The sequence below is a fragment of the Hydra vulgaris genome, chromosome 09 (assembly GCF_038396675.1).
Source record: "Hydra vulgaris chromosome 09, alternate assembly HydraT2T_AEP".
NCBI lineage: Eukaryota > Metazoa > Cnidaria > Hydrozoa > Anthoathecata > Hydridae > Hydra > Hydra vulgaris.
Genome location: NC_088928.1, coordinates 49,752,881 through 49,775,000, shown reverse-complemented (window position 1 = coordinate 49,775,000; position 22,120 = coordinate 49,752,881). Strand labels below are relative to the sequence as shown.

At 27.0% G+C, this 22,120-nt stretch overlaps 1 protein-coding gene across 2 annotated transcripts in view; it reads left to right on the top strand.

Annotated features, from left to right (window-relative positions):
• LOC100200612 (solute carrier family 35 member E3) overlaps positions 1-19,663 on the top strand; it is a 41,639-nt gene extending 21,976 nt beyond the window's left edge. The window contains exons 4-9 of one of the 2 annotated variants that reach the window (XR_010640896.1): positions 280-378; positions 13,657-13,739; positions 16,969-17,170; positions 18,036-18,508; positions 19,289-19,412; positions 19,547-19,663. Coding sequence is in view for 1 of the 2 variants with exons in the window: in XM_065805969.1 (XP_065662041.1) it covers positions 280-378; positions 13,657-13,739; positions 16,969-17,152 (366 nt within the window). In the remaining variant the exon portion in view is untranslated. Of the gene's footprint in view, positions 1-279; positions 379-13,656; positions 13,740-16,968; positions 17,208-18,035; positions 18,509-19,288; positions 19,413-19,546 lie in introns of those variants that run through there. The other variant, XM_065805969.1, reaches the window with a different exon arrangement.
• Positions 19,664-22,120: the final 2,457 nt, after the last annotated feature.

Below are 22,120 nucleotides of genomic sequence, written 5' to 3'. Positions count from 1 at the left end.
AAAGTTCATCAAGTTATGACTGGAAATATATTATATATATATTCCCAATTTTGATATTTTGATCAAAACAGAATTATGCCAGAAATCCAGTGTAAAATGTTAGTTATTCCATAGTTTTATATACAAACAAAAAAACAACATTATAAAAAAACTGTCTGTGCCAATTAAGTGTGGAAGTATGCTAAACTTAATTATTTTAGTTCAAAATTAAAAGAGTTATTTGTTATTTTGTAAAAAAAAATTCAGATATTTTAACAACTTCTTTACATTTTACTCCAGGCTCCTTTATCAGCAGGTTTGCTGTTGTTCATCATTCCATTTTTCGAACCATTGAGTGGTGAAGGAAGTTTATTTCATATGTGGTCTATGCAAACTTGGGTAAGTATATATTACAAGTAAGAAAGTTTAGTTTACTTTACAAAATTTTTGATGATTTAATTATTCAACTATGCAATAATTATGCAAAATAAAAGCAATATAAGTTTGTTATAACTTTAATTTTGAATGTAATTTTTCTAAAAATCTTCTAGAATCTTTTATCAGCACTGTTCCTCAAAAATAACTTGTGACATGAATTAGGAAGTGACCGGGGCCCGGCTTTGGCCTTGGTCAAATATAGTGTTTTTTTTAAACCCGACCCCAGCTAAACAATAATTCTAGTAGGGGTTATTAGCTGGGGCTAGGATATTATATATATATATATATATATATATATATATATATATATATATATATATATATATATATATATTTATATTTATATATATATATATATATATATATATATATATATATATATATAAATTCTCTTTTATTATAGTTAATCAGTGGTCTAAATGTGGTCTGGACCCCTCCCCCCCCCACTCACTAAGGTGAGGGGGGGGGGGGAGGGTTTAAGGTAGCACCAATCAAAGGAGAAAGGGGGCAACCAATTTACAAAGGTGCAAGCATTCATTTTCTAACATAAATAATACATGATTCATTTTCTAATGAATATACAGTTAAGGCCATTAGATCTTTATTGCATTTTTTCTTGCTTTTACCATAAGATTCGAGTTTGGATAGTGACTATCAAAAATGTGTGCCAGATTTTCCCGCAAATATACAATGTTATGGTCTTAAAAGAGAATTAATAAAAGTTAATTAAATTACTAAAAGTAAATTGCCCCTCTCCCCCTCCTTTGATTGGTGCCAACCCTAATCCCCTCCCCCCCTCATCCTCACCTTAGTGAGTGTTGGGGGGGGGGGGGTCCAGACCACTGATTACCTATAATAAAATAGAATTTAAAGAAATAATGGTTTCATTTTGAAATTAATTTAGATATTTAGATATTAGGTATCTAAATATCTAAATTAACTTAGAGACCTTCATTTGAACCATAATGAAGGTCTCTAAAAAGTTTCTGCCCCCTTTATTTTTGCCCCTATCTACTATATAGACCAGATCAAGGAGAGGACCACCAATCATATCTTTCTTTTTATTAAGAAATGACTTATAATTAGTTGCACCCTTCACATAGGCCAGTTGGCAGATTAGAAGGGCACTGGTTTCTAGTAACACATTCAACTGTTGATAATTGAAAAATAGGGTTATTTATAAATGTTGGCATTTTTTGGGTGGATTTGACAAGTTTATAATGTTTGCATTTTCAGATAGTTGGGTCTAATGGTCTTATGCTGTTAATCTTAGATCAAAACAAAGTGTTAGAAAAATTTACAAGCACCTCAAAATGGCTAAAAATTGGACGTTTTAGGCGAGTGGACATTTTGCTTTTAGATATATTTGCCTATATTTTGCCTATTTATTGCAGACAGTAGTAGCTAATCAGAAAACTTATCTGTAAAGACTTGTGGATGAATAGAATAATGCTACAGTTAGTTTCATTTTGGCATATTTTAGCAATTTTAGAATTTTTTCCAAAGTTGAGGAGGTTGTAATTTTTTTCTAATTTAACAAAAGTTAATATAAACCACTTTTTTAAAGAGAGAACTATCCATAAAAAAGTTCTTGAAAAATGAGACAATCAATCAATCAATCAATCATATATATTCTGAAAATAAATTTTCACGGCTATTTACAAATAGTATTGAAATACTAATCTCAAGTAAATACCTTAAAAAAATAGTTTACTTATATACAATTAATCTTTGTAATAATAATAATAATAATATTAATAATAGTAATAACAATAATAACAATAATAACAATAACAATAATAGTAATAATAATAATAAAGTAATTATAATAATTTAAATAAATCTGTATTGCTTTTCATACAGCAATCGTTTTTACTTACAAAGTTACAGTTACAAACAGTAATAAACTGACAAAACGTAACAACTTACGATGACATAAAAACGACTACTGCTAAAAAAATTATAAAGATTTAGTAAATATATTAATATAATCATAGTTGTTATAATATAATAATCAAAATATATTGCAAATATTATGACCAAATAAATAAATACAACATAAACAGAAAAACACTGAGAAAATCAAAACAAAACAAAAGTTACAACAAACATTAAAAACAAAACAAAAAATTACCTTTGGCAAAAAAAAAAACAACAAAAAAAAAGGATTAAAAAAAATAATAATACACGGTAGAATAAAACATATGTAATAAATGGCTAAAATGAAAATAAAAACAAATAATATGTAACTGTATAAAAAAAAAGTTTATATATCATTAAAAATAAATAATAATTAAAAATAAATAAAAGACTAACAAAAAATAATAAGTAAAACTATATACGCTAAAAAACTGAAGAAAAATAAATACATAATAAAAGACACTTGTTGAAAGTGAGAAAAAAGTTATAAAGCTCTAAAGTAGTCTTTTTTGACCATTTGTAAATCGAGGGGGGCCACTGTGTCATGTTTCTAAGGCTATAATTTCTGAACCATTGTACCTGGAAGTCTGAAATTTCAAATATAACTTACCTAAATGATGCGCATAACAATATGTAAAAATCAGGAAAATGAGAGATGGTGACCCACAAAGTTTTCTTCAAATTGGTTGAAATATAATGATTTGACCCATATATATATATATATATTTATTATATATTTATATATATAATTATATATATATATATATATATATATATATATATATATATATATATATATGTATATATATATATATATATATATATATATATATATATATATATATATATATATATATATATATATATATATATATATATATACACATATATATATATATACCAAATAATGCTAATTTAGTTTCTTTATATAAAAGTGCTGCATTTTTTCAATTTAGAGAAATAACTATGTAACTGTTTAGAGACAAAGTTCTTCAAGTTTTATTCATCACAAAGCTCATTATTTGTACACAAAAATTAATAAATTAATCAAAAGTATTAAAAAAAGTTGATTTCCTTCTGGACAAAACAAGTGCAACTCGACAAAATGTTGACCAAGCTGTATTTTGCTATCTATATTTTGTGGCGAATCCTTTGTTGTCGATCACAGCCTTGCATCTTCGAGGCATAGATTCGATCAGGTGGTCAATGAAACTTTGTGGAATCGCTGCCCAGGCCTTTTGGATTTGTTCAAACAGTTGATCCTTATTACGAACACCTTCATGATTAGTTCTGTTTGACGATCTCCCACAGGTTCTCGATAGGGTTGAGATCCGGAGATTGAGGCGGCCAATCCATCACTGATAGGTGGTTGTCTTGAAACCACTGCTTGACTACTTTTGCAGTGTGTTTCGGATCGTTGTCTTGCTGAAAAACCCATTTTATTGGCATATTCCATTCAGCATGAGGTAACATAACATCTTTCAGGATATTTTTATACATGAAACGGTCCATTATTCCATCGTATCGATGTATTGGACCTTGACCGTTAGCAGAAAAACACCCCCAGATCATTACATTGCCTCCACCATGCTTCACGGTCTTATGGCAGTAACGTAAATCGAGGTGTTTTCCGGCCGGTCGACGTACACGACAAATGCCATCGCTCCCAATGATGTTGAACTTCGATTCATCACTGAACAAGACAGTTTGCTATTTCTGCACATTCCAGTCAATATGAGATGTAGCAAACAGGAGTCTTTTCTTCTGGTTTTTTAGTGAAATCAGCGGTTTCTTTGCAGGGCGTCAAGAAAACAATCCGGCACGTCGAGAAAACAATCAACAGCATGTCGTCTGATTGTTCAGTCCGATACAGGCAGCTCTAGTTGCTATTGTATCTCAACTGATGATATCCAGGGATCCTTCTTGACGGATCTGACGATCATAGAATCCTCTCTAGAAGTGGTGGAACGCAGTCTTCCACCTTTGTTATCTGCTGCCAACTTCCCCGTTGAACGTTATTTGGAACATAGTCTTGATACGGTCCATTTTTTCTGCGATATTTATCACAAATACTTTTTTGTGACATTCCACTTATGTAATCGCCAATAATTTTCTTTCTTAGTTCCAATCCAAGACTGTCGGGAACCATTTTTGCACTTGAAGTCATAAAAATAATAAAAATAAATTATCACGCTTCTCAACGCTTACCGTGTTACATTTACCTTGTGATGATACAATAATGCTCTGTGGCACACAACGTCTTGGTTGGATGTGGACTGTATTGATGTAATGAAACACTTGTTGTATTTCACTTCTTGTATTGATGTACTTCGATAAAACACTTTGATAAAACTCACTTCGATAAACTGTCTTGATAATACTGACTGATTGACTTCTATTTACTAACTGAATTACATGTCGATTTACATGTCTCTTATATTGTAAAATGAACCTGTGTGAATGAAGATGAATCATAAAGATTCTAGATGCTTCTTTTTGATGCTTCTGGATGCGTCTGGATGCTTTTGAATGTTTCTGGATACTTCTGGATGCTACTGGATTCTTCCAGATGCTTCTTCTGGAAACTTAAGGAAGCTTCTGCATGCTTCTGGAAACTTCTGGATACTTCCTTTAATTATTAAAAATCTTCTGTGACGTTGACACGGACCAGACTTTAAAAAATGAAACAAACCAAAAAAGTTGCACTTGTTTTGTCCGCTGCAAAATGGCACTTGTCAATGAAATTCTGCCTGTGTGCTGTCACCTGTCAGCTGATTGCTCATGTCATGGCATGCTATGACTCCAGACTCCTGAACTGTTTGCTGTGATAGTATGGTTCGTATCGTTTTTAGGATATGTAAAATTAGGAACACTTTTTAGCATTGTTTGATGTTGGTTGCAAATGTTTTGTCCAATACTGTATATATATATATATATATATATATATATATATATATATATATATATATATATATATATATATATATATATATATATATATATATATATATATACATATATATATATATACATATATATATATATATATATATATATACATATATATATATATATATATATATATATATATAACATATATATATATATATATATATATATATATATATATATATATATATATATATATATATATATATATATATATATATAACATATATATATATATATATATATATATATATATATATATATATATATATATATATATATATATAACATATATATATATATATATATATATATAACATATATATATATAACATATATATATATATATATATATATATATATATATATATATATATATATATATATATATATATATATATATATGTATATATATAACTCCTAACTGGTTGTCAGAAAGTTTTGTTGACAAAAAGTAAAAATTAAAATGCAAGATCAGAATTTTTTTTTTTTTTGTTACTTGATAGACTGCCTGCCCCAACCAAACCCTCATTTGATGTAGCAGCACTCCCTTTTGACTCAGGCTATAAAATAGTCGATGTAACAAAACTCAATTACGAGTCAGGCTATTTGTCAGTCGATGTAGCAGCACTTTGTTGCAAGTCAGGCTATAAGATAGTCGATGTAGCAACACTCCGTGCATGATTTACAGTAAAAATAAAATAAAAATAAAAGCATTTTATGACAAAAAATCAAAATGAAAACATTTTATTAAAAAAAAACAAAAAAAAACATTGTTTATATTTTTAAAAATGTTCAGAATGTCTTTAAAAACATTATGGTCAATTAAATTTGCGCTGTTGTGGTTTTTTTAAATAACAATTTATTTGTAATTAAATTAATGGTTTTAACTTTTTGACATCACGCAAATGTTGGACGAAAGTCAAAAGTAATTAATGTGACGTATTAGTTAGCATAAAAATCATTTTTTTCTTTCCGTACTCGCAAATGCAACAATCTATAGAATATATATATATATAAATTTATTTTGTACCTAATATTTATTTTATATATATATATATTTATATATAGATATAAAATATATATATATATATATATAAATATTTATATATATAAAATTATTTTATACTATATATATATATATATATATATATATATATATATATATATATATATATATATATATATATATATATATGTATATATATATATGTATATATATATTTGTATATATATATATGTATATATATATATGTATATATATATGTATATATATATATGTATATATATATGTATATATATATATATATATATATATGTATATACTTTATATATATATATATGTTTATATATATTTATATATATATATATATAAATTTATACGCATATTTATATATACAGTCGACTCTCGATATCTCGAACACTAAGGGGACCGGAAAAAAAGTTCGAGATATCGAGAGTTCAAGATATCAAGAAAAGGGTTGAAAATAAATAAAATTGCCCGACTTTCATTAAAACAAGTTATTTTTCTGACAAAAATCATTAACAACAAAAACTACAACTTTTGAAAAAAATCTGTTAACTGATATTGCTTTATATTATCCATCTTTTCCATCTTCATTAAATCCTCAAGTTTTAGTGCTTGGGATTGTATTTCATTTCCGTATTTTGAGCTGTATAGCGAAGCATTTTGAATTGTTTCAAAAGCAATTTCTAATTGAATATCAGATGGGCGTGGCGGGGCTTTGACGTCAATAGCTTCGTCAACGCTATCTTCAACTTCATTATCGTCGTTTTCAAAATTAGGGTCTAAAATCTGAGCAATGATTTCAGCATCAGTAGCAAGTGAACCGGTGGTTACTACATCGCAATCTAAACCAATGTAAGATTCCGCTGAGAGATCTTCTTGGACGGCACGAGGATCTAACTCTCGCAAACGGTTAAGTTCTTCTGTCAAAAATTTAAAAGAATGATCATCATCAGCTTCTTCAATACTCTTGTTTGTTTTGCTGATACCAGCTTTTTTAAAGCAGTTGATGACAGTCTCCTTCGACACAGCATTCCACGAAGAAACAAGATCTTTCATTGCTTGAAGTATAGAAATTTTTGACATGGGTTCGTTATTATCGACAGCCTTGATACACAAACGCACAATTTTGTGACGATAATGAGCTTTAAGACTTCGTATTACGCCTTGATCCATGGGCTGAAGGACAGATGTGGTGTTAGGGGGGAAAAATATTAGGTTGATGTTGCTTAGCCCTTCATGTGTGGGTGGGCAGAACAGTTATCCACCAGGAGTGCTACTTTCCTGTCTTGAGCACGAAAAAATGAGTCAAGTTTCATTACCCATTCTGTAAAACGGTCTCCGGTCATCCAACTTTTTAGCTGATTTTTATATGTGCAAGGAAGTTGTTTAATGTGCTTAAAACACCGTGGGTTTTTAGATTTTCCAATAACAAACATAGGTAATTTTTCTCCCGTTGCACTCCCTGCTGCTATGCCTGTTAGTCTGACTTTACTATTTTTTCCCCCAAAACATTTTTCTCGTGATAAATGGTATGTTTTGTTTGGTAGGCACTGGTAAAATAGTCCAAACTCATCGGCATTGAAAATGTTTTCAAGCTTGTAATTCAAAAGCAATGTTGGAAGTGTAGTTTCATTCCACGAAGCAGTCATATTATTCGTCATGGCGGCACTTTCGCCTGAGATTATTTTAAAGCTGATGCCGTTCCTAAAAATAGGAACAGAATAATTGAATTTTAATTACACGTTTAAAAAACTAAATAAATTAAATATAAACAGATACATGTTATTTGTTTATATTAAAATTGAACAAGATTTGACAAAATTTAACTGACCTTTTTTTCCAATTATGAAACCAACAATCAGATGCTTTAAAATCCAACTCTCCTAATGCTTCTGCGAATTTTAGTGGCTTTTCTTTTAGTATGGTACCATCAATTGGTACTTGTTGACTTCTTTTTGCAACGAACCACGTGTATATGGCCTTGTCTACATTTTTGAAATTACCACTACAAAGTTTCTTCCGTTTAGATTTTGTGCCATTTTTTTCCAGTGAGGTTAACAACTTGGTTTTATTTTTAATCCAGGTTGATAATGTGTTCTTTGGGACTCCATAATTTTTGGCAACCTCTTTGTTAGACATCCCAGTCTCTAGGTCTTTTAATGCCTTGCATTTTTCTATTATAGATTTGTTCGTGAGTTTTCGTTTAACGAGCGGCATGTTGCTGCGTTTGACAAAAAGAATAAATTATATATTAAAGAAAGACTTTTCAGAAATTCGATTCTTAAAAAAAATCGAATTTAAAAATCAAATTAAAATTTTTTTTTTTTCGAAAAAATGGAATTTAGAAAAATTAAATTTTATTAAAACATTTTTGAAAAAAAAAAATGTTGAAAAGTTCGAGATAACGAGAGAAAATTGCCCTGTGGACCGAAAATATTGTTCGAGATACCAAAAAATTCGAGATAATAAGGTTCGAGATATCGAGAGGATTTTAGCCTAAACTAGTACGTTATGTCCATGGGACCGCTAAAAAAGGTCGAGATATCGAGAATCAACTATATATATATATATTATATATATATATATATATATATATATATATATATATATATATATATATATATATATATATATATATATATATATATATATATATATATATATATATATATATATATATATATATATATATATGTATGTATAATATGTATCATGGCCTACTATATATACACGGCCGGATATCTTGCTTTTCGGAGCGAAAAATTAGAAGGGTAACTTTCGGACTTTATTAAACGTCTAAAGTTGTTTATTTAAATATTCATAATATGGTTATTACATGTGCTGTAGTTTACTGTAAAACTGGATATAAAAAGAGAGAGAATCAACTTGATTTTATTCCTGAAAAGCATCCAGTTTTTGGATTTCTAAAAAATAATCCTTACTTATTTAAACAGTGGGTATATAACAGTAGTATCTATCAATCGATAGTTATTTTAATTTATTAATCGAAAGTTAAATCCCAGTAAAAATTCAGCTAGTTGTGCTCAACGTTTTAAAGAAAAGCATTTAAAAATTGGCAAAAGAGTAACATTAATTTGGGACTTTAATCTCGCTTGAATTATTTATTGCTTAATTGAAAAAATACCATCATCATTATATATAACTACATCGAAAGGTAGATAGCCACCATCTGTCCGTCATCCATCAAAAATAATAAGGATGAATCCAGTATATTTATAGAAAAAGATGAAATTCACTGTTTAAATGATTTAAATAATTTTAACCTTGAAGGGTATCAGCTCAAAATATATAATGACAAACAGATATTTTTTAAGTTAAAAATTAATCAACACTTTGGTATTTTAGAAGTTACAGAAACAAATGTAGTTGATGAACTTATGCATGTTTCATAGTTCTCTAAATTATCTTATGTTCTATTGCCTCCATGGTTTTTAAAATATTGGCTGTGTATTGCAAAAAAAATGTGTATTAGAGAATTTTCCAGCCTATATAAGAAATTACATAGAAGAAAATAGTTTGTCAAACAATTTAATAACTGAACTCAATAAAATAAAATACAAAAAACCAATTGATCAGTCAAAGTTTACATCAAATTTTTTACAATATTATCTTATTCTTAAATGTAGATCAGTCCAGACCTAATGACCTTCATGATTGTCCTTATTCTCAAATACATACAAAACAATTTACTAAATTCTAAATGTTTTATATTCCCTGTTTTTCATTTTGATCAGTTTCATGATGTTATTGATCTATATACTGGTGAAATATTATGGAAGCTACTTCGTAATGTATATGATAAAGACCAATTACTTCAGTCAAATTTAAAAAATGGTCTCAAGTTATCTTATAAATCACTTCATCCTGGAGATAATAAACAAAGTACTTGCTCTTTCAATATTTGTTCTCACAACTTCAGTAGCTATTCAAAGTTTTTTTCCAGATAGGACTTATTTCTCAAGCCTTTTAAAGTTGATAAATATATGGTGGATAATAAATAACAGTAAGCAAAAATACAACAACAATATTTATACTGGAAATGCATCTGTTTAGGTTGACATGAAACTTTTATTTTTGAGGAATTTAGTCAAATGGAATGAAGTCAAGTTTCAAAATCTCAAAAGTTTACATTTTAAAGTTTATTAGCTGAATTTACATTTTAAAAGTTTATTAGCTGAATCTGGTGAAGTAGAATGTCGTTAGTTAGAAAAATTTAATTGTGGAGAATTGGTTTTACCAACTATTGATCGTACCCATTATGTTGCAAAAGCATTTGGAATATTAGATACTGTCATTTTGCTTATAAGAAAATCATCTTTTTGTGATCAATATGCTGTAGAATGGGTGCCTAGATTAAATGATAGTGCTACTTCATTCTTATGCAATGATCATCTTATGGGATAATCTTATATCATTATCATCAAATTATTGGTGTAAAATTTGTAAATCATGTTATTACAAATATCTATTTTAACAATGAACAGAACAATCGAAAGGACAGTGTAAAAGTTTTTAAATTACAAAGAAATATATTAAAGCTGAATTAGTTGAAATAATCAATCAAGCTGAACTGAAATGAAGTAATCAATGCTAAATTATACAGCTGAATTATTATACCTTTAATGTATATTCTTTCTTTATTGTTAGGTTTTTGTTTATCTTTTTATATATCTTGTTAACATTATTGAGAAATATGTATATATATATATATATATATATATATATATATATATATATATATATATATATATATATATATATATATATATATATATATATATATATATACTATATATATATATATATATATTACATATATATACTATATATATATATAAATATACTATATATATACTATATATATATATACATATATATATATATATATATATATATACTAGATATATATATATACATATATATACATATATATACATATATATACATATATACATATATATATATATACTATATATATATATATATATATATATATATATATATATATATATATATATATATATATATATATATATATATATATATATATATATATATATATATATATATATATATACATATATATATATATATAATATACATACTATATATATATACATATATATAAATATATATACATATATATACATATATATATATATATACTATATATATATATATATATATATATATATATATACATATATATATATATATATATACTATATATATGTATATATATATATCTATACATATATATATATATATATATATATATATATATATATATATATACACATATATATATATACTATATATATATATATATAAATATACTATATATATATACATATATATATACATATATATATATATATATATATATATATATATATATATATATATATATATATATGTATATATATATATATACATACATACAATATGAGGTACATCTTCAAGTTAATAAAGTCATTACAAATTTTAATATTTTATTGTTTGATAAAGTTATTACAATTTTTATTGATAAACAAAGTACAATATAATATTCTCTTTATTCAGCGGTATAAGTTTTTTATAGAAATAGAATCAACAGGCAATGTAAAGTGTCTGATTTATCAGACTTTTTATCATATTTGTCAAACAAATTTTATACTTTATACACACAACCATACACAAAAACCCGTCTAAATATTATAGTTTTTATTGAGGTAAGTGTGGCCAATCATGTTATACGATGAATTTATGTTTTGAAAAGTTATCCATCTAATTTTTCGCTTCGAAAAGCAAGATATCCAGCCGTGTAATTATAGTAGGCCATGTATGTATATATATTATATAATTATAGAATATATATACATATTTTATATCACGTTATATATATAAAAATATATATAACGTGAATTTCAAACCAAGATGAAATATTTATTTTATTTATAGGGTTCTGGCCTCGGTCAATTTTCGGCCACGGTTGCTTACTAACATGAATTTGTCTGTTTTTGTTCTACTTTTTTTGTTTTTTGTTGGTTTTGGATTTAATCTGGTTGTTTTTTCTGTTTCTGCTGCATGGCTTTGCGTTTGTTGAATCTCAAGAGATACGTTAAAGTATTTTTTAAAATACTGGAGTTTCTGGCAGGAATGTCAATGAAGTATTCAGTTGTGGTAGATTGAATTGGACCTCCTTTTTTTCTTAAAAAGTCCACTTAAGCAGTTAAGTTTTATTGCTGAATTATTTGAAAAGGTTGTTTAGAATTTCAGTAATCTGTAATCTAAGTATATTAACAAAAAAAGTATGAAATTTAGCAATAAGGCTAATTTCTGTCTCATTTTGATATTTTTTAAAGTCGAAAATATAAAAATGATATTGAAAATAGTTTAATTCCGTAGAAAATATATAAAGTGCAAGATATTATACCTAATTAAGGTAGAAGTTTTTATCTTTTTGAACAAAATTTTAAAATTTGAAACCAATTGTATACCATACAAGACATGACATTTCACAATTGCATGACAGTATATTTTAACATAAGAAGCAACAATTAAAATTGCATGACAATACATCCCAACATAAGAAGCCAGAATTAAAATCGCATGACAGTGTATTCCAACATGAGCCTCAATTAAAAAATAAAGTGCTATTGTAAAATATAGTTTTTAAACTAAACTTTGTCAACAGAATTAACTCATAGTTATGCAAAATATATAGTATTAAAAAAATATAAATATGCGTTATAGATCTGTTACGATATCAATAGTATGCTGTTTAAAAAGCTTAAGGAGAAAGAAAATGATTTTTAATTTCTTGCTTGCAAAATTTTCTAACTGATTTTACGGCACTGCTAAATCTTTGAGCTTTGAAATAAAATAATAAAAATAATAAAATATAAACAAATAAACATAGTAAATATAGTATAACTTTTGTAGAATATAATTTAATATGCTTTGATATTCTTTGACGAATCCTAAAATAAATAGAGATGTCACCCTATAATCGATGATATTTGTTCAGCTTTTTTGAATTCAAACTTATGGTCAGACATCTAGGTATTTTTTTTTATATAGTTGTCTCTTCAACCTCAAATTTTTTACACCAAAAAATTTTGTGACTTTTGGATAATTCAAAAACTGAGGTGGATTTGCTAAATTTTGTTCGAAAATCAATTTGATGAAATTGCTGTTAAAAAATACCATTTGGTTGGTAAAAAAGAAAATTCTGTTTCATAAAAAATTTATTTATGATTGCATCCAGTTTTTCAATGCTTACTACAGGCCTCATTTATCAAAAGAATGTTTATTTTTCTTAATGTTTTTTTTTTAAGCTTCTTGTTGGATTAAGCGGATGTATTGCTTTTTCTATAAATCTTACGATATTTTGGATCATAGGAAATTTATCTCCGGTGACGTATCTTTTCACATAGAATTATATATAGTTTTTACAAAATTATAATATAGATTAAAGATTACATATTTAAGTATTACTGTGTGGAGAATATATTAGAGAATAACCGGTATGAACCGATAATTTTCGTTTTTACAAATTTAAAAAAAAAAAAAAATCTTGTTTTGTCACACCGATTTCATCATAACAATATTTTCTCACCGTTTAAGTATATATATATATAATATATATACTTAAACAGTGCAATAATCTATATAAATAAACAAGTCTTTTATTTAGCAAAGTGAAATTTACTACTGAAATATTTGCTTGGACAGGTATACTATAGATAACTTGCAAAAGTTTACATTCTTGTTTTCAAAAAAAACATGTACGCGCATACTTGTAGGCAGAAAAAACAAATAATCTCGAATTTTCCTGCAAAAAACATTAAGATGTTTGTATATTTTGTTAGGAAATTTATTCACATATTGATTTTTTAACAAGAATTAAGTTATTTCTACCAGTTGTTGTGTCATTAGTTACTCAAAAAGATGTGAAAACTAATGTGGATTTAAAATTAATAAGTTTCTTTTTGAAAAGTTTTTAAAAAGAAGATGAAACTGAATTAAAGTTCAAAAATCCATGACGTAGAGACTAGATTAAAGCAATCCATAACAGTTCATAACATTAATGTTGCTCCAATTTCTAATTCGATTTAAATTAGAGAAGAGAAAAATATGTCAAAGTATATAAACGAAGATCCTTATCAATTAATATTGATAAGGATCTTCGTTTATATACTTTGTTTATATATATATTTAATTTCATCTACGATATAGAGCTTAATAACTATACTGAGAAAATAAATTATGACACCAAACCAACTAATATGTCTACTATTTTTAAATGTTTTCAACACAATATTTATAAAGCAGAATTTTAAACTTTTTACTTTCCTATAATACAGTACTAAACTTAATTGAAATATTTAACTTGAAAAATAAGCATGACTAGAACAAAGTAAACATATTTCATACCAAAATCTAACATCAGATGAACAAAAGAATTTTTTTTCAGGATTATCTTAAATAGTAATGTAGCTCTTTAAAAAAGTTAAAACTTACTTCACTCACGCTTGATGTTGGAGGACCATCTTTATTTTGTGCTTACAAAGCACAATATAATAAAAAAATTTTAACTTCAAGGTAGCAAACTTAGTTTAGTTATAAACACATCAAAACCATTAAATGTCTAATTGGTATATAATAAAAACCAGCTGGGGCAACTAGTTTTTTATCTCCTGACTGGGTGATTGTGTATCGGACAGATTACTATATCAGAATAAACTTTTATCAAAAACTTAAACCTGGTGGCTATATTCTTGCTGACAGAGTGCTGATTCTTATCACTTATTGTTATTCGACAACTATTTTTGTTTTTTTATGTAAAATAAATTGATTATATTTTTAGGTTGTATTTTTATTAATTTGCTGAATAAAGCCTTCTATGTCAGTTTGAGTTTTGATTTACTATAATAAATTCACTACACTGGGACTCAATATTAAAAATGCTATTAGGGCAACATTAAGAATCATAGCTTTTACAAAAGGCTATAATTATCTGGACGCAAAACCTAGACAGCAAAACCGAGACAGCAAAACCGAGACAGCAAAACCGAGACAGCAAAACCGAGACAGCAAAACCTAGACAGCAAAACCGAGACAGCAAAACCGAGACAGCAAAACCGAGACAGCAAAACCGAGATAGCAAAACCGAGACAGCAAAACCGAGACAGCAAAACCTAGACAGCAAAACCGAGACAGCAAAACCGAGACAGCAAAACCGAGATAGCAAAACCGAGACAGCAAAACCGAGACAGCTTTCTAATGTTCCTATACATAATGTGCATGAATAGAGGAATTTGATGTATAAAATGTTTCCCGATAAATATATGACTGCGAGGATCACTCAATTTGTTAGATAATATCATGTTGAATATGAATGTCTTTGTTTATTTTAATGTGAGTCAAATTGATTAATTTCACTCACATTAAAATATATATAATCAGGGTGGCCAGCAAATTGTCATGTTCATTTTCCATGACTTTTCCTTAAAACTTTACAAAGCAACAAAAAATTTCACATAGCTCTTTATTTTACCCAAAAACCTAAACTTACTTCAAAAATGCTTTCATTGACTTTTAAATAATGATGTTATTATGAGACTTTAGTAATACATTTTTTGCAATCTTATTTTGATTGTCAATTCAAATAATAACTTTTAATTTGCAACTAAATCAATCAAAATTTCCTAAGTTTTGCATAATTTATTTGATTTGCTGACTTTAACAGGATGGCCAAGTTGCTGGCCACCCTGATTATTTATAAAAGATAAAAGTAAATTTATAGAAAAGCATTATTTTATTATTTACAGATTAAAAATCTAAATAAATTTTAAAGGAGTAGAGTTTTAATTTGTCTATTATCTGGTTTAAAAAAATTTTCATCACCTTTTTGTACTGTACTAAACTCATTTTGTTCTAACACAAGCGTCAAATTTTTAAAATTTCCTAATTTTTTTTACGATGCTATTTTTTCTAAAACTAGGTCTTTATCATTTGCTGCCAGCTTTCCTACCATTTTCTTATGATTTGTTGCTACTTCTTGTTACAATTGGCAATATAAGGTGTCTCTAACCACTGCACCTCGGATGCTAAATTACTATTACTTAAAAATATTCAATTATGATGTTGTTATTTTTTTATCAAAAAATTTTTTAGTTTATGTTACTTTTACTACGACTCCTATTAAAACTGTGTTTTAGTTTTAGTGGTGATCATTATTTATGGCTTAATTATTTTTATATACTAGTTATATTTATATATTATTATTTTGATATTTTATTATTATTATTATTATAGTTATTTATTTTTAGTACCATGTTTAAGTACATTTAAATTTTTTAATGGAAATATACTTAATCACAGCATGTTTTTATTCCTTTACCCAGTTTTTATAAATTATAAGTTTAAGGCTGCAAACACTCATGCACGTAGGGTGTATGAGTGTTTGCAGCCTTACTTATTAAAAACTAATATAAACGTATATGCTTGTCACAAAATGAGCTCACTAATTTTGTAACAAGCATATACGTTTATATTAGTTTTTTCAATCTTTTAGTCTTCATTTTTAATACTGATTTTGAAATAAAATCTTAAATGTCTTAAAATTTTTCTTAATTAGTATTTAGCTATAATATGGTTGGTCATTTAAAATTCTGTGCAACACTTTTATTCGGGTACATTTTATTCCATGATAACATTATGATTAGCCAACTCTTTGGGATAGCAAGCACATTGATAGGCGTACTCATGTATACTCACTTCAAATTGCAAGAACAGCCCAAAAAAGTCAGTTTATCAAGACAAGTTTGAAATTACCAAAATAAATATGTAAATATTAAATATCAATATAAATTATTATAATTGATTTTTTTTCTTGCTTGATGACATTTTCGAAATTTAAAAAGAAAATTTCAATAAGGAAACCGTTATTCGTAGGCGTATTACAAGGTTTATGCGCATGTGTCTGCGGAATTGATTAATTTTAAACATTACAAGTTGGTCATTAGATAGGAAATATTGCATATCTTCTCTGACTTAAGTCAAACAAGGTAATTTTTAAAAAGTTAATTAATTGTCAAGAAATCCTTTAGCGTTTTGGAGAAAATAAAGTTGAAATAAATTAGTACAATAAGATTATTTGTACAATTGTTTTAAAAATTTTACTTTTTTACAAACTCGGTTTACGTGATTGGTATTTTAATTTTTTGTTTTAAGTTGCGTCCGGTCAATCTAATTTGACCAGTATTCTACGGAATATTGTAGGACTAATAGTAATAGTTTCAAATTTTTCTTGTAAACATAGTATACATTTTTTGGAAATGTTATTAAAGGCAGGCGCAGTTTTTAGAATAGACCAGTTCAATTTAAAATTAATATTTTTTTTCTTTTAGTTGCCAAATATGTTTTGACAGCATAGTCTCTTGAGTATTTTTTATGTTTAAAAGAATGTTGTTAGCATAAAGTTTTTTTCATTTGCCCTCGGCTAAGCCAATATATTGTTTATTAGGGGTATTTTGCGAGGAAACAGTGCATTTGCAAATAATATTTTTTGAGAAGCATTTGCCATTCATAGGGCTGTCAATTTTTTGCTTGCAGTTACAAGTTTCAGTATTTTTTTTCTTTGAGAAATACATTTTTATTAATCAATGCAAAATTATGGCCTTTTATAATTCTTTCATTATTTTTTGTACAGCTATAGCACTGTGGACCAGAGTGACCGCCAGATTAAGTTGTTTCCCAGGTCTGATTTTTCTTTTTCAATAGTTGAGTATACATTAGTAGATACCATTTATGACATTAAAAACTTCTGAGTGATTGGACAAAGTAAAAAAAAATTTGCTCAAGAAAATTTATTTTTAGCCATAAAAATCTTAATAAATTTGATGAAAACTCGGTTGAAATCCGCGAAATTATTAAATTGTGTATACAATGGCGGACTGTTTACATAAAACGTGTGCTGTTTGTATTACACAGTTCGGTAAAAAGTCATCTAAAATTCAAAAGATCACTCCAGCATTTGAAACAAAGATAAAAACTTTCGTCTGGAGCCAGTATAGTTTGGATGTAACTAACTATCCCAAGGTTATTTGTAACAATTGCCACAGAAACCTCTATGATCTCGACAAGAACAAGGTGGAGTACCTAGGAAACTGGAAGATATCCAAGGTAAAATTCATTTTAATCTGTTTTTTTATGTATAATAATTATTATTACTTTCTAGTTAATACTTTGTTTTATTTACAATCACACAGTGCCTTAACTAAAAATATAGAACAGATTTTTTTCTTTAAATACATGCTATTATACATATACATGTATTAAAAAAATAATAAATGTGTTATTAAAAAAACTTTCAGTTTTTCTATTTTATGCGTAGACTTAAAATTTATATAACTTTATATATTATATATATATATTTTTTTTTGCAATTCACCTCCCCAAGGCCGAGAAGGCCACTACAGATGAGGAGGCTACTTGTAGTTACAACCCTCTCTCAACTCTATAACTCCAAACACGAACCTTGACGAACAAGACCGCTGCGCGGATAAACAAGTTGAGCGCGGTACTACTAGGGACATGGTAAAATCGAACTCGGAACCTCTCGCTTATGAAGCGAGCGCTCTACCACTACACGTCCAACTTACAGCACTATATGTATATTTATATACTTAGTTTAAGTATGACATGCATTGAGGTATTTGACTATAATGTGTATATATGCAGCATATAAATATTAGTTATACAAAACACGTATATAAGATTGTATAAGATAAACAACTATTTATTTATTAACTTTTTACTCACTGTTTATAGTGAGTAAAAAGCTTAAAATTTAATTATATAGTATATATAGTTAAACTTTAAGCTTACTTAGTGGAAATAGACTAAAATACCATTTAGTATGCTAAAATAATATCACTAATCAATATTTTTCTATTATTTTAGATTGAAAGATTGCATCTTAGAAGATCCTCAAATATCAATGACATTGTTGATGAAATCAATGCTTCTAATGATTCTAAACGTGCAAAGTCTTGCAGACTATGTTCAATATACTTTGGTTTTTTAGGCTAGAATTTTAATATTATTGTTGTTTTATTTTTTCATATATAAAATGCTTCACATAACAAAATTTATTCTACTTAATAAAATATTTAATTAGTTAAAAAATTTGTTCATTTGTTTTCAAACAAAAATATTTAGTGCAAGGAGTAGCTCATATCTGTACAGAGAGCAGAGCTGTCAACAATCTCATTGAAGCTGCAGAACAGCTAGGACCTAAATACTTAGAATGGGTTGGCTCAGGCAAGTATATTAAGCTGTTCTTTTAATATAATTACATATTTTAAAATTCCAAATAATAAACATATTTTATTTATGTATGTTGACAGGTGGTCACTCAGGTCCATAGTGATAAGTAATAGCTATTTTTTGATTTTTTTGTTTTAATTTCTTTTTTGAAAATTCCAACACCCCAGAAGTTCTAAATGTTATAAATGGTGTCTACTAATGTTTACCTAACTATTGAAAATAAAATCAGACTTGGGGAACAACATAACCTGGTTGTCACTCTGGTCCGCAGTGATAGCTTACCTTGATAGTTACCTTGATAGTGTTTCTGTTAAAAAATTTTGTGCAATTTATTAAAGGGAGGGAAATATTTGTCAACTAATTTTAAAAACGCTTTTCCGATATTCGTTGAAACATTTTTGCTGTACGGAGGTTGTTTTTTTTTTTTTTTTTTTTTTTTTGTTCACCTCCTCAAGGCCGAGAAGGTCACTACAGATGAGGAGGCTACTTAATAGTGGTTATAACCCTCTCTCAACTCTATAACTCCGAAACACGAACCTTGACGAACTAGCCTGCTTCGCGGAGAAACAAGTTGAACCAAATTATATTTCTATTTGAATTAAATTATATTTCTGAATGAACCAAATTATATTTCTATTTCGCTTTTTGCAATTTTTGTTTCGAATTTTAGTTCGAAATTTTTTAAATCAGCGTTTTTTAGAGTATCTTCGTACATGCCTTTGGAAAAGTTAAAAATATTTTCATTAGAAGAGTTTTGATTTAGTCTATTGTTAATTGAAATGGGAATTTGTTTTAAGATTTGAAGGGGATGATTCGAGTTTATATTAACATACGATAATTCATCATTAGGTTTATAAGGCCTATAAGAATTTTCCAAGAGGTTGAATGTGACATCAAGAAAATTCACAATTTTCAAATAAATGTTTATTTCAATTTGGAAGCCAATGCTTTTGAAAATTTGTATAATATTAGTTCTGATTTTGTCAAGTTGAGGCCCTGATTGTTTTTGCATTATTATTAAACCATCATCGCGATACGAGCCTAATTGATTAAAATGAACTATTTTAGCTAAGGAATTTTAAATATACAAAACTACAAATTCGCAAATTTCTTCTCCGTCGTAACTTCCCATTGTTACATCAAAGCATTCGTGCGTTGTTTTTTTCTTCCACGTCTCGTTTTTAAAATAGAGAAATGTTTTTCTGCTATGTTTAATAAGACGAATACTGTCGTCTGTAATTTCAGTGTGGATTTTTCCAAATTCTATTGTTTTATCTAAAAGGTAAAAGTCATTACTTTTATTAATAATTTTAGAAAACCAATTTATAACACCAGTGGTTTTTTTCCACTGTTGCAAATTAATTTTTTTCGAGTAATATTATTTATTTCGTCTAATTTAATTTTACTAACGTGTCCTAGTTCACTTTTTAAAGTTATTTGTAGCCTACAAGGAAGTTTATTTTAATAATTTGATTTATGATCTTTTAGTGCGATAAACGCTTGCTCTAGTGCAACTGATTCAATTCTAGCTTCTAAATTTATTGTTTTAGCAACGTTTTGACCTTCTAAATGAATCGAATTTTCTAAGTTTCTTGGGGCTTTTGCGTAATTATTAGAAATATTATCGCGCAGTAATTTATGGTGATTATCTGGGGCAATTTGGTATATGTTGCCTGTTTTATCAGCAAAAACTAAAATATTAGGATATTATTTTATATTATTAATGCCTAATTTGAGTTCTTTTTGGAAATCATTGTTAGTATTTCGAAATTTTATTCTTTTAATCAAGAGTAATATATATATATATATATATATATATATATATATATATATATATATATATATATATATATATATATATATATATATATATATATATATATATATTGATTCATTCGTTTGTTGTTTTATTTCGTTTGTAGTTTAATTTTTTCAAAAACAAATTTGTTGTCAACAAATTTGTGTTTTTGACTTTGTATTACTTTAAATCGTAGTATATTTTTACATTATACTTTTCTAACCCGATCACACGCATAGTTCCCCCTTTCCCCTCCCCCTCGTCACAAATCGCAACACTTTAGTAGCAAGTTTTATATGAGTCGTCACAAAACCACAAAACCCCATCCCCCTGTTCCTCTATAGAGAGTGATGTACTTTATGGACGACCCCTTATTGAGTTGCCGCACAAAAGAAGGATCGGAAAAGTAGCAGAAAAGACGTTCAAAGCTTTAAGCTCCAAGATTAAGCTTTAAGATCCAAGATTAAAAGAAAAGATGATTCTAGCTCATTAGATTTGAACTAAATTAATAATGAATAAAAGAAGATTTAATGTTACTGTACATTAATAAAAATTGATATTAAATAGTTAATGAAAAAATTTATATTTTTTATTTTAGCTTAAGTATGAAAAATTTTCTTTAGTTAACAGATTTTCCAGTATATCAAATTTTGTAGGTTATATTGGAT